This window comes from Etheostoma spectabile, chromosome 12 (assembly GCF_008692095.1).
Source record: "Etheostoma spectabile isolate EspeVRDwgs_2016 chromosome 12, UIUC_Espe_1.0, whole genome shotgun sequence".
NCBI lineage: Eukaryota > Metazoa > Chordata > Actinopteri > Perciformes > Percidae > Etheostoma > Etheostoma spectabile.
In genome coordinates, this window is record NC_045744.1 from 16,631,227 (window position 1) to 16,644,332 (window position 13,106).

Genomic DNA, 13,106 nt, shown 5'->3' on the forward strand with positions numbered 1-13,106 from the left:
GGGGTACAATGCATCTTGACCTTGCCAGTGATCTCTGTTGACACTTTGATTAAGCATGTCCAATTTCAAATGCACTGGTGTTACTGCTCATTTTACTCAGCACCGCCCTTAACTGGACTGGGTTTTGTATAATTTAAACGTACTATGATACCATCTAGTGGTGGAGTAGTTTTACTACCTAGTCTGGTAAATCCTAAAATCGGATCTGCTAGACTGGCAGGAATACCAGGGTAAGCCAATCAGAGACAGAACGAGGCTGACCACGAGACACGTCCATTGACGTCGTCACGTCTAACGGATCCGATCTAGCATCTACCCCAATAGTCTTCACTGTGGCGGATGACAGGCCGGGTACAACAGACTTTGGAAGACTAGCCTACACATGCCTGCCCCTTTATAATAGTTTTATTCTCACAAACAAATGGGCTCTGATCTGTACAAATGGAAGATCGAGGGACAGTTTACAATTGTATTTAAAATTAGGAATCTTAAAGTAGAGAGTCCAACTAAAATTTCTTAAGAAATGAATATGTGTCTCCTATGTGCATTTGTTTAAATTGTGTGAAGATTTGATACAAATTATCATTTTCAGATAGAAGCCAGTTGGAATTTTGCAGCACCCCATTCTTTTTTATGTACATATTTTTATCAAATACGTAACATACGTTTTGCGAAGTAGTTTTTCGTCTTGTTTATGAAACCTTACCTGCTTCAATAAAGTTTACGGATTAAAAAAAGGGTAACATCACTTTGTGTCGCTGGATGATGACGTACTTCTAGGCCTTTGAACGCCATGGCCGCTCATGCTAGCGAGCTTGAGATTGCAAAGAAAAATTTAACTGATGCAATTGGCGATAATGTCAAGCAGTAAGTAAAACGTCCTTTGTGCGTGTTTTCGGTTTGTGGTGTCGGTTTTCTGCCATTTGGTTGGTTTGCCGCTGAAATGCAAAGTAATGTTGCCATTGCCATGTTTAAATTAGCTGCGTGCTAAAGTTTGCAGCATTTCTCCTCAGCAACAGTCCTATGACTGAGCAATGGCTATTTTCATGATGAGCTAATATGTTTGTAGTTATACAGTATTTATGATGTGCTCCCAGAAGATAATGATCCAAATAGCGAGTATAAGTATGTATTATGGGATTATCTGCACGTGTTTAATTTCATCTGTTATTTTAACGGTCTGTAGTGTTGTGTCCTGTTTCTTAGTTTGATGAATTCAGCTGTCAGTGAATGCAGCGTTCAGTGAAAAGAAAAGAACGAAAGTTATTTTCATTATACTGTAGATAGTTGTTTTACCCTGCTGATTGATGATTAGTGTATACCCAAGACAATGAAATGCTACAGCTCTATCCTTTCAATAAATTCAAAATGAAGTCTGAACGTTTGAAGACAATGAGATGAGAAGCTTCATCATTTCTAACATATATTTGTTTATGAAATGAAAACAGTGTTGTGAATGCACCTTAACTCTTGGAGTAGCCTAAGGTTTGTCTTGAGGTTTTCGGTTTGTTGCCTTTCTACGCAGTTACTGGGCGAACCTGAAGCTATGGTTCAAACAAAAGATCAGCAAGGAGGAGTTTGACGTTGAGGCACGTCGTCTGTTGGCACAGGAGAATGGTTAGTAAGAAAGAAAAATACTTTGTACAATGTTTATGTTGAAAAATCGATGCAATCTGAAAAAAAAACAAAGTTTGTTTTCCTCCTTCCTCAACAGTCCATGTTCACAATGATTTTCTCCTGGCCATTCTCACACGCTGCCAGATCATTGTCTCCACACCAGGCAAGATTGTTTCATTTCCTTTCCCTGAAAGTGCATGTGAACCTGTGTTCATGTAATGTGCTATTGAAACTTGCAGTACCATAATCTGTTTCTTAGCTATGTTTATGTTACATTAATTTAATTGTCTAAGTCAGGGGTCTTCAACGTTTTCCAGGCCAAGGACCCCCAAACTGATGGCGAGATGGAGCGGGGACCCCCTAATTATATATATTGTATAAAATTGTGTTATATCAAACTGGTCCTATAGTGCCATGTGTGCATTGATGACTGAAAGACATCTTCTGCCTCCATTTATCTGTTTACTACAGTGTGTTGAATTCATGTTAATGTGTATTTAAAGACATTTCAATTAGTGGAAAAAATTGCAGGGGGGGGGGGGAATATAAAAAAAAGTCTAATCAACCAAAACTTTCGCGACCCCCATGCAGTACCTCTGCGGACCCCCTAGGGGTCGCGGACCCCCTGTTGAAGACCCCTGGTCTAAGTTATTAGAGCATGCATTGCAAATGCAGGGGGTCAGCACCTTCCAGGCATTATTAAGGAGGCTGACCAACAAATTCATTTGTCACCTGAACGTCTCCCAGAACAGCATTATGGCAAATCCTAGGTTTAGTGCTATACGATACCAATCATCACTATGGAAACAGTGGTATAAGTGTCTTTTATAGAAATGTAGTGATGTGTTTTATTTTTATTTCTCTGCATATATTTGTCTTATTTTTATGTACGTTGTATGTTTTGTATGGACCTAGAGTCTGGCAATAAAGTTGATGATGAGAGCAGTGTAGTTTTCAGGCACTTTAAAATAATGGCAACGTTGTTAAGTGTGACATTTTTCTAAAGCCAGATGGAAGTTATCCCTAGTAAAGAGTTGTAACATTTAACTAAACACAGTATGTTTCTTTATTGCGTCTTGTGTTCTTTAACTGTCCTGTAGATGGCGCAGGACCCTTACAGTGGCAAAGTGGCTCTGCTTCAAAGCCTGGCAAACCAAAAGGGAAGAAGAAATGTTCCTCTAGACAGAAATTTGATGTAAGTACTTATTCTCATATTCATTCCTGCAGAGGCTTGGTAAGTTTGCCCTGCCAAATTTTTGATGAAGAAATTGCTCAAATAATGGCCGGGTGTGAATGTTTAAGGTTATCTAATGAATCACTTGGTTCTGGAACAGCTGTCTGTTTAATTTGTATGTGTCGTTTGTGCGCACCTTTTAGCATCGTTTCCAGCCACAGAACCCTCTGAGTGCCGCTCAGCCTTTCAGCCCCCGGGAGGTGGGAGGTGAGGAGGAGGAGCTGCGTCTCAGTGCCCACACTCTGCTGTTGCCCACGCGGGGCCAGCTGGAGGCCCGCATGATGGTGACGGCATTTGAGCTGGGACTGGATAACATCACAGAAGATGCCGTTGGCAGCATGATCTATGCTGTTGAGGTTCGTAATAGGGATGTCCTGATCCTGATCGCAAGTATCTGTTCTGAGCCAATAGGGGACATTTTTTTAACTGATCGGGGATCTGCATTTACCCCGATTACCGTTCTCCAATCATTTACATCAGCTTGTATTGATCGCTGCTTTTAATCACACGCACACACACACGGCCTGCCTGGATGCCAAGTGCATTGTAGCTTGCCAGCCCTTGGCAAAACGTAAAAAAGTCTTTCCTAAGGCCGTTTAACGGTTGTGCGTAGACTCCACGTCGTAGCTACGCCATCGCTCCTTCGGCGTTGTGACCCTTTCGGAGTTCTGCGCTGGGGTTGATGTGTTTCTTTGCCTTGTGGTACATTTCACCGCTAGAACGCTAAAGGATTTTTGGTTTCTGGAGGGTCTGTTGCGAAACTCTTTTGTTTACTTGTGCGTTGGTGTGTGCCTCGAGCCAGCATGTGTGTGGATGTGGGGAGTGGGTGATAGAGCGAGGGAGAAAAGTGAGAAAGTGACGGCAATTGTCTTTGGAGCGAGTAGAGACTACAGGCAGAATGAGAGAAACTATGTCTCTCCTCTGTGTTTTCTGACCAAGGTGGGAAATCTGTAGCAGGGAAAGTTAACCCTCTCCTTGATCTGGACTTGTTTATGTAGAAGGACCGACGTGCGTGGCCGCGGTACGTAGTTACATTTTTCGAAAGGTGCACGTCAGGCTACTCCGTAAGGTCCGGCGTAGACACAGTGGGCTCTGTGGGGGCACACCGTTGACTCTTTGCAGAACCATAAAACGGCCTTTATTCATCCGTTTTTTTAAAGCACGGATAACTCCAATTTTCCACACTTCCTAACCACGCTTACAGGCTGTTATTACCTGGAGCCAATATTAGAACACAAGAAGAAAATCAAAGATTGACTATTAAGCACAAAAGGCGTCACTAAATGTAGTTTTTGTTGTCCAGCGGGGAACTTGGAACTGTTAATTCTTTGGTTGTGGGTTGGCTGGGATCCTAAGAACTGTTTTGGTGTTCAGAGAATAGACCATTTGTTAAATGGCTGTTAATGGTTTGTTAAAGTTAAATGTAGTAGGCTTAAGAAATATTTCTTCGTTTACAAAACTGTGAGCTTATCTGAGCAAATATTGGATCGGGACTTTGAATCGGCTGATATTCAATATTTAAAAAATCGGATCGGGACACATGGCAGGGAATGGAGGAAGATTTGGAATTCTTGTCATTTGAAAGTTCACTGAGCAAAAAGTCTAATTCATATTGCATAAATGACAGCTGAAATTGGCTGAAACTAGACAGGAATTTGCTGAAACTAGACAGGAATACCTACGTTTTGATGTATAAATTGTCTATGACAAGTTAGAATTGTTGGCGTGGGAGCAAGTTATAGAGAAAAAACCAAGATCATTTTTTTGAATCGCTCTACTCTACAGACATCACTCCACAGTCTGATTCACGGAGTAGACACTGATTATAAATGCAAAAAAATCCTCAAATGTACACTATACTTAAACTTCTTTTTCACAAAAACTGTAAAATGTATCAATCTGAAAAGCCAAGTTCTGATAGCTGAATATGTTATGAACGTTTTAAAGTTTGAACCACGTCTATAGGTGTATGCAGCTGAAAATTTGATAAAGGATTTGAAGCTTGCACTCATTGACTTTAATATTAAAATAAAATGTTTAAAAGCTTAATATTTGAGTATAAATTATAATAAAGTATAAATAGCAGAAAAATTGTTTAAAGAAGTCCCATCATCTGCTGAAAGAGCTGAAGATTTGAAAAGTTGAACTTTTTTAATAGCTGAAAGTATGCAGAAGTTATTGAGAGCCAAAAAACATATGGAATAAAAATAAAGAATCGAAAAACAATACAATTAGTAGCACCCCCAGCACTCTGATGCAAAAGACCATTTGACTTAAAAATGATAATACGGTACATCTTAAAAGTGGCACTTTGTCCTAATTATGCTTTTGAACGAAAGTTTGACTCGGATACATCCACAAAAAGACCCTTGGTTGCGTTTTGGCGAGCGTTAGGCTTTAAATACGACTGACAGCTGTGTTTACCCGGGAGATTGAGCAAAGCTTGACTTACTGCTCTGATGTATTTCAGCACCACTTGAAAGACGTCCTGACTGCTGTCATCACCCGGAGGAAGGCGTATAGGTTACGAGATGGTCGCTTCCTCTACGCCTTTGGCAGTGATGTCACACTGCAGCCTTATCTGAAAAACAGCCTGGCTGCTTACCACAGTGTTACTGAATGGTAGGGGCAACTGTGTTACTAGTCGATAAACATGTCCACGTTTTAAATAGGAGTTGGAAGTTAATGTAGACATAAGTACTTTTAAATAAACGGTAGCTTCTGTGATTAAAGGCTAGTAGTAATATTGCTCCCATTTCGATTTTTGCTTTTTCTCCCTTTCAGTCCCCCTCCAAGTGCTTCTCTCCCTGCAGGCCCACCACCTCAGGTGTCACCTGATGAGGCCGAGCAACGAGCTGTTCACCTATTGGCTTGTTCTGCTGACAGTCTCCCCGCACCCCTCCCTCCAATCAGCATGTTTGATCTCCTGGAGGCTTTACAGGTACGAGACATGCATGTCCCTGGTCCCAGGACCTTCAGCCGATTCAGGGTTCCCATGTGTCTTGGAAAACCTGGAACTTTAGAGACTAGTTTTCCAGTCATGGAAACCCCTGGGAATTGATGACCAGATATCCTGGAAATATTCGATGGTGTCCTGGAAAATGTTTAAATGTATTTTAGCCCCTCATTCCACTTCGTAAACCTACAGTAGGTGCGTATTTTGTTTGAAACACAACTGTTGGTAGGATATGCTGTGCGGTATATGACTTCAAATCCAGTTTACCAGACACCAAGCAGAACGGACTTGCAGCAATCTTTTTGTTGCCGAGTCTGTTTGTTTTTTCCCGGAGGAGCTAGAGAAATTCTCAGAGAAGCCCAGTGGAAATTAGCCCGCTGTTAGCTGACTTAACTATGCTATGTTGACAGGTTTTCATTTGGTTTTGTTAGAACAAAATATCTTACTGAAATTGGGTAAATGTGCCAACTATGTGATTGCCCGGCACTTTACCAGGCAGGGGAGGGAGAGAATAGTGGCGGCGAGCGTCGACAACACAAAGTAGCAAACCTTACCGCACAGTTATTTCAAAGAAGCTGCAGTGTTTCGCTAACGTCTGCGTGAAAACACTGGATTTTTGGACTTCAAATGGCTGAAGACATATTCCTAAGTCCAGAGCTATCAAAGGCGCAGTCAAAAACTGATACAAAAAAAGGACACTTTAATATTACAGTTTTTTTCCCATATATTGCTACGTTGTTTCACTTACGACTCAGACTGAATTCATGAAATGGCGTATGTTTGGCGCGCCAATTTGTATGCCTTTATTGGCGTGTTCTAAAGATACATAGTTGCTTCCTAGCATTTTTATCAACATTGTTTGGCCTCTATTGACTTACGTTACCTTGCGATTGCATGTGACTTTACGCCATAGGGAGAAGTATGAAAGGGCGAAGATCCGCGCTGGGAGGGTGATTGGTGTGGTGGATGGGTAAAACACAGGACTTTCATCAAGATGTCCAGGATTTCTTTGTTACCCGGATTCACCAACCCTAGTTGTGTCACTACGGTGGTTAACAACTAGTTCAATCAACCCAGGGTTTCCCAATCCACTGACGCACGCTTTCACATAAAAAAGGCATTATTTGCACAGCATGACCAATCACAAATATCTACCCACGTCGCATATTTTACATAAGAAGAGCAAACTATAATACTGTATAAATATGAAGGACACGGTTTTACAGGCAGAACGCAATGCAGTCGCCGCTTCCCTAAACAGGAAGGAAAGCTGGCAAAAAAAGCTGATAAATTACGACGTTTAACGCCAAATTTAGCTTCGTTGTACAGACCTAATAAGAGCGGGGATCACATCCCGCGTGTGGATCTCGTGTTTGTGTAAAGCCAACCCTGTTTTCTTTTCCTAAACTTAACCATAGTGTTCTTCTTGCAATAACACGTCGTTCTGTCGATAACACGTTGTTCTCGCAATTACACGGCAAGACATTGATTACACGGCAAGGTGGCAATAACACGCCAATAGCTCAAAATGCGTACTGATAACATGCCACTTGGCTTAAGAACGTCGCTGTGTATTTTTATGCAAAGTCATGATACGACGTTGTATGACTGGGCATGGGTGTAACTTTTAACTTAGATGTAAGAAAGAATGTAACTTAGATCTTAGGCTTTTTAAAAAAGAAGCTTATTAGTAATGACCCAGAACTTAATTACTGGTCACACAAAAAGTTATTGTATTTAGACTTAAAATACACAACACTGAGTGTGTCAATTTAGCCTAACAGTGTATTATTTATTAGGAGTGAATATTTCAGCAATATATACAGTAAGTATGTGCTTTGTGGTTGCCAGATATTTTGAATGTTTTCATTGATTATATCAGTGAACTGCGCTGCGCCTCTGATTACTGTTAATCACTGAATCTGTTCACATTAGTTTTTCTGGCCTGCCCTCATGCCACCATCAGAGGTTTGTATTCTGAAATGTCTTCCTGAAATCTTTGTCTGACGTAGGTTCACCACAGTGTGATGCCCTCCCACACTGTGTATGCCCTGAACATGGAGCGCATCCTGTCACGGCTCTGGCACCCCAGCCACGAAGAACTAGAGCAGGACCACGTACACCGGCAGCGCCTCGCTGCGAAAGAGCGCATGCTCGTCAGCTGAGAACCACTGATGCAGGACTGTGTGTGGACTGCAGCTATCATCGGGAACCAAACAAATGATCCCCACAGGGAACAGCCTGTCCAAAAAAACTGAATACTGTTTTTTTGGGTTTTTTTTTTATACTACCTGTGAAATCTCATCCCCATTGCACAAAGAGATAAAGCATAAATGGAGCGAGATGAAACTAAACAGTTGGACAGTGGACACCGAGTGGGTAGTCAACTCTAGCCAATAGCTGGCAAATTATTTTTGTGTTCCACAGGCCATTGTGGCAATTGACCAACCAACGTTTGGAACTTCTGTTATATAGTGAGAAGATAATTTAGTTTTGGTATATACCAGCAGCTATGAACACTGGACAGGAAAATAAGGGTCTTATTAGGCCAGATTGTACAGTGTTAATGTTTCAGTGTCAGATTTGCACCACAGAACAGTCAATGTCTAACCATGTGGCATTGTGAACATGACCAGCTAGCGAAGATTAGAAAAAAAGAATCTCTGAAACAGCCCTGTACGTTACACACAGGTGTTTTTACTTAATCTGGCTGATGAGACCTCATCGTAATAAGTATTGCGTGAGGTCATCCAACTAGCACAACTAAACATGAGGAAGATGGAAATTGTCCCGCCTTAACAGGTGCAAAAGAAATGGCGATCAAGTGCTGCCAGCACAGGCTGCTGAGAGAGGTCTGACTATAATCAAGCAGTAAGTAAAAACATCTGTGTGGATTTACTGTGGCTGTGTAGGGTCCTTACGTGTCTGGCAGCTGCCACCTATGTATGTCATCACGCCCCTCATGAACATACCATGAAATTGTCTCCAAAGTATTCCTAAAACATTTACTAGTATGTGGTTTAAAGGCCGGCGAGCATCCATCAGTGTTGGTGGTCCACAGCGTGTGTACAGATTAATCTATTTTTTATGTCTCAGTGCACTTGAATATTTGTTCATAATGTTTGTGTGCAACATCTAGTTTAGGTTTAAAGGTGTGTACATTTTGACGTTTTTTTTAATGCACAAACTTTGTTTTGTAATTTCTATTACAGAAAGTAGTTCAGAAAATAAATAAAAAATCATTTTTCTGTACAAGTTTATCACTAGTTTAGTCTGAGAATAACCTCAACACACTTCCAGCGTGTGTAAACAAATCTCCTTGTGCTTTATAGGTTTCCTCGAGTCACCAGCTGTAGTTGGAGAGCTGTGACGCACGCATACACCCGTCTCATTGCGCATCGAGGACTCCTTGCCATATTTGGCTGCCTGCTGCTCACTTCCGACATTTCGCTGTCCAATGAGATGCCGTGTAGAGTCACCAACCATTACAAGCACTGTGGTGACTCAACATCCCGTCCGTCCCAGTTCCTTCAATATAAAACACTTCACATAAATGCATTGACTGTATACAATATTTAATTATTCAGTAGACACTTAAGTATTCACACATCACACGTGTTCCAACATTTTATTTAGTCATATTTACAGTTCTGAAGTGCTCTAAAGACAGCGTACAAATATTACAAAGTGTTATTTCAGGTCTAAGAGTAACACCTTTATTACAAAGTTGTATGAACATAAGTGTTAAGAAAGTAAGGCCGTTTTGTCAGTAAACGCTACACACATACACACACACACACCTTGAGTAAAGGTGCGAGACATTTCTTTTTGTTAGTGTTACTCTGTACATACTGAATAGTCGCTGGTGGGATACTCAGTGCTTGACTTAAGTCTATATGCATAAATTGCTACTTGACATGGTGGGAGATTCGCAGGGCAACGCCTTCTGTCCATTTGCAATTTGATCCCACACAAGCTCTGGGGGTCTGTTGGGACGCAAGGCTGAACTTAATCAATTTAAAATTAGCATAACACTTGCCATTTTACCTTGGCTTGACTAAATACAAATTTAATTTTGTACTTTTGTAGTGAAAAGAAGTAATAAAAACAAAGACAAAATTGCCAGAAGTCACATCAGAGGGGTATTTGGAGCAAATGCTTCCTCTGAGCTTTGTCCGTCTGTGCAATAGGTTTGATGGTCTGTGCTCTGTTATAATTCATCGCACTGACCAATTACACGTGTCTGGCCAGTCTCCATTCTTGCTCTTTGTCTGCATAAACTTATAGTGGATTCAGTCTAAACCGATAATTTGGTTGAAAACAAAGTCACTGCCCCGCAAAGCTGAACGGGCCACTTTAAGCTGCATTTGGTCCCCAAGAAATGTCCCTTGGTTCTTTCCCCTTGGGAGTCTAGTAGGCTTGGAGCTGCTGCGTCAAAATGAGCTGGCAGCCACTGTTAACGTGGTCCATGACCTTTTGCTTGAGCAGAGCCAGCTCGTCCCGGAGGACGTTGGCAGAGGAAACCAACTCCGTGTTTTGGTTCTTCAGGTTTTTGACCCTGTCCTCCAGCCTGGAGATCCTCTCCAGTTTCCTTTTCCGGCATTTGGACGCGGCCACCCTGTTCCGCATGCGCTTCCTCTCCGCTTTGATGCGCTCCTGGTTCTCCATGTTGATAGGAGAGAGCGGCGGGGTGTCTCCGGACATCTCGGGCACCGTCTGCGGCTCCTCTTTGAGCGCGTGTCGCCGCGATTGCTGCGCTGCCGCAAGGTGGTGATCCATGTGGTCGTGGGTCTGCTGTGGGGCGGCTGGGTAAGGTGGGTGCCTCTCGTTGGCAGGTGCGGACGCAGAGCCCACAGCCCGGCTGAAAGCCCCCAAGTTCGTGTACTCCGGCGGGTCGGTGCGCACCGTGCAGCTGTAGGGAATCCCGCCGCTCTCGGACGCAGCAGAGCCGGATGCCATGCCGTTGGTCGCGCCGGTCTGTGCGTCAGGGTGGACGGCGGGTGTCTGCTGGTGGTAGTGGAGTTCAGCCAGTGCCCTCACAAACCCTTCCGCAAACCCCTCCTGCTCGTCAGTGATGTTCTTGGAACAGACGAACTGGGTCGGGGTGGGAGTCGTTAGCCCGGTGCAGGACTGGATGATCAATCTTTCCAGTTCAGGCGAGGCCAGCTTCAGCAAGCCGACATCAGGGGACGTCAGGATGTCCAGGGCCTTGGCGCTTAGCTGGGGCTTAAAGTTTTTCGGGTCGTTTAGGTTTAGAGTCATGGTCTGTTTGAGGGTTTTGGGGTTGAACCCATACACCGTCGGCCCGTCATGCTGAGAGCTGGAGGCGTTCACGGCTTCGTCGTAGAACGTCGCTTCCATTTTTCTGGACATAAAGTTTTTTTTGTGTGTATTTGTATCACCTTTAGGGAGGTCTATTCTCCTTTCTTCTTCTTTTTTTAAGTCAAAGAACGACTGTTTCCATGTGTCCCGTGACTCCCTATCTCTCGACTGTTTTGTGATAGAGTCCGCCTATTGTTGAAGTTCAACTCACTTGACAACTTCGTGTCCTGAGAAAACTTTTCTCTTGTGAACCGCGCGATGATCAACAAAAACCGTCGTTCCCCCGCGGCCGAGCCTCCGTGTTTTCACACCTGAAGTATCCTCTTTGATTGATTCTCCTTCCCAAAAAAGCAGAAACAGTGCCTGAATAGGGATAATACTTTCTATCACTTCCAACGTGGAGACGAACTTTATCCACCTCTAAGCTGCAGCTCTACTGAAAATAACAATGATGTCATTTCTACGGCCTATGATTGGCTGGAGATGGTTTAGTGGGTGGGGTAAATCTAATGACATGCAGGTTGCTCTGACAACTAGCCATGTCCCCGCCCCCCCGCGATGGTTTATGGGATTAGGTCATGCAAACGGTGGAGCAATGTACTCTGGGATTACGTAGTGTTTTTGAATATTTAGTTACCCGCTCAATTATTAGTTACCCATCCTGAAGTGAGGGCTGCACCATATGGTCTGGCTTCACCTTAATTAACACATATAAGCAAATCAATATGCTTTCAATAAGATGTTTTTGATAAGAAACAAAGAACACAGAAGATAATAGCATATCCAAATAAGTACTTCATTATCAAAATGCAGTGGCATTACATTGTCATAAATTCAGAAGGCGAGTAGGTTAACGAGCGGAGGGTCCACTTGCACCAGGAGCTCTTTTGTTGTAACAACAAAAATTAATTTCTACAACAGCGCACGTTTAGGGTGCGTTTCTTATTTCTTGTGAGAGAAGAGAACATGTGTTCTCAGAAACACTTTTTGTAGGCAACCAACATGGATGAGCAAAAGTCAAATTGTTACTACAAACTGTACTGCATTAGGTGGTGATATACTTGATAAGAAGTACAATTAATATTGACTTAAAGGGCAAAATATGAAGATGAATCTGAATAATTACAGACGATATGAATTTAATCAAAGTGGTAATATCTTAAAAAAACAAGTTTTATATGTCTTGTCATTTGTACCAAATTGTAGTGTAACATAGTCACATTTTACTGCGTATGACAAAAAAACTTAATTAACCAATCAGCTCAGAGAAGTGTCCAGAATCGTAAAATGTATAAGGACAAACATCAGAAATGAGCCATCAGATGGAAGTAAACATAACGCATGGATGATTGCAAAAGAGGTCATTGGTCACTGCATTTTTTGTAATCAAGGTATCACAATATCGATTTTAGGCCCAAAACCAAAAGGACATTTGTACTCGAGCACATATTTGTACATGTAGTTCATACACTGTATTTATTCTGCTCTTATTACACTGCGATATATTTCTGTTCTTCCCATGCACCACATGTCTATCCTTGAATATCACAATGCACTTTTCTGCTTTTTTGCATTTCTGGTTGTATGCAAACTACTTTTTGTTAGTCTTTCTACTTCTACACAGTGACAAAAAAGTTGAATCTAATCTAATCTATTTGAGTTGTATGACACTGTCCCGTAAATGAATTTGTCATATTCTGTGACTGACTCTCATAGGAAAATGTGAAGTTAATGACTGAAGGCTCTGTACAGCTGCAGTTCAGTCTGTCTGGCCTCCCCCATTGTATTATTCAACGTGTTCTCCTCAAACCAACTATAAATAAGTTAACAGCCCCAGACAGCCTGAGAGAACCAGAGCTGCCTGAGGTCAACGCTCTTGAGATGACATGTTGTCTTCACAACACGGCAGTGCAACGCCCATTTGGAAGTATTTGACACCCTGAAGTAGAAATCCAGTGCTGGAATGCTCCAGAAACG

At 42.3% G+C, this 13,106-nt stretch overlaps 2 protein-coding genes across 2 annotated transcripts; one reads left to right on the forward strand and one right to left on the reverse strand.

The window, feature by feature from the left end:
• Positions 1 to 743: 743 nt before the first annotated feature.
• tada1 (transcriptional adaptor 1) lies at positions 744 to 8,456 on the forward strand. Its single transcript, XM_032530867.1, has 8 exons — positions 744 to 867; positions 1,526 to 1,617; positions 1,715 to 1,780; positions 2,718 to 2,812; positions 2,995 to 3,207; positions 5,322 to 5,473; positions 5,636 to 5,792; positions 7,820 to 8,456. The coding sequence occupies exons 1-8, from the start codon at positions 794 to 796 to the stop codon at positions 7,970 to 7,972; spliced, it is 1,002 nt and encodes a 333-aa protein (XP_032386758.1). The 5' UTR covers positions 744 to 793; the 3' UTR covers positions 7,973 to 8,456.
• Positions 8,457 to 10,125: 1,669 nt separating this feature from the next.
• On the reverse strand, positions 10,126 to 11,576 carry LOC116698745 (transcription factor AP-1). The gene has a single exon (XM_032530868.1). It carries the CDS (start codon positions 11,178 to 11,180, stop codon positions 10,218 to 10,220), a length of 963 nt encoding a protein of 320 aa, XP_032386759.1. The 5' UTR covers positions 11,181 to 11,576; the 3' UTR covers positions 10,126 to 10,217.
• Between the last annotated feature and the right edge of the window lie 1,530 nt (positions 11,577 to 13,106).

Coding starts and splice junctions, on each gene's coding strand:
- tada1 (XM_032530867.1), top strand. CDS start 794: ATGGCCGCTCATGCTAGCGAGCTTGAGATTGCAAAGAAAAATTTAACT. Junction 868..1,525: donor ATTGGCGATAATGTCAAGCA/GTAAGTAAAACG, acceptor CTTTCTACGCAG/TTACTGGGCGAACCTGAAGC. Junction 5,474..5,635: donor TACCACAGTGTTACTGAATG/GTAGGGGCAACT, acceptor TCTCCCTTTCAG/TCCCCCTCCAAGTGCTTCTC.
- LOC116698745 (XM_032530868.1), bottom strand. CDS start 11,180: ATGTCCAGAAAAATGGAAGCGACGTTCTACGACGAAGCCGTGAACGCC.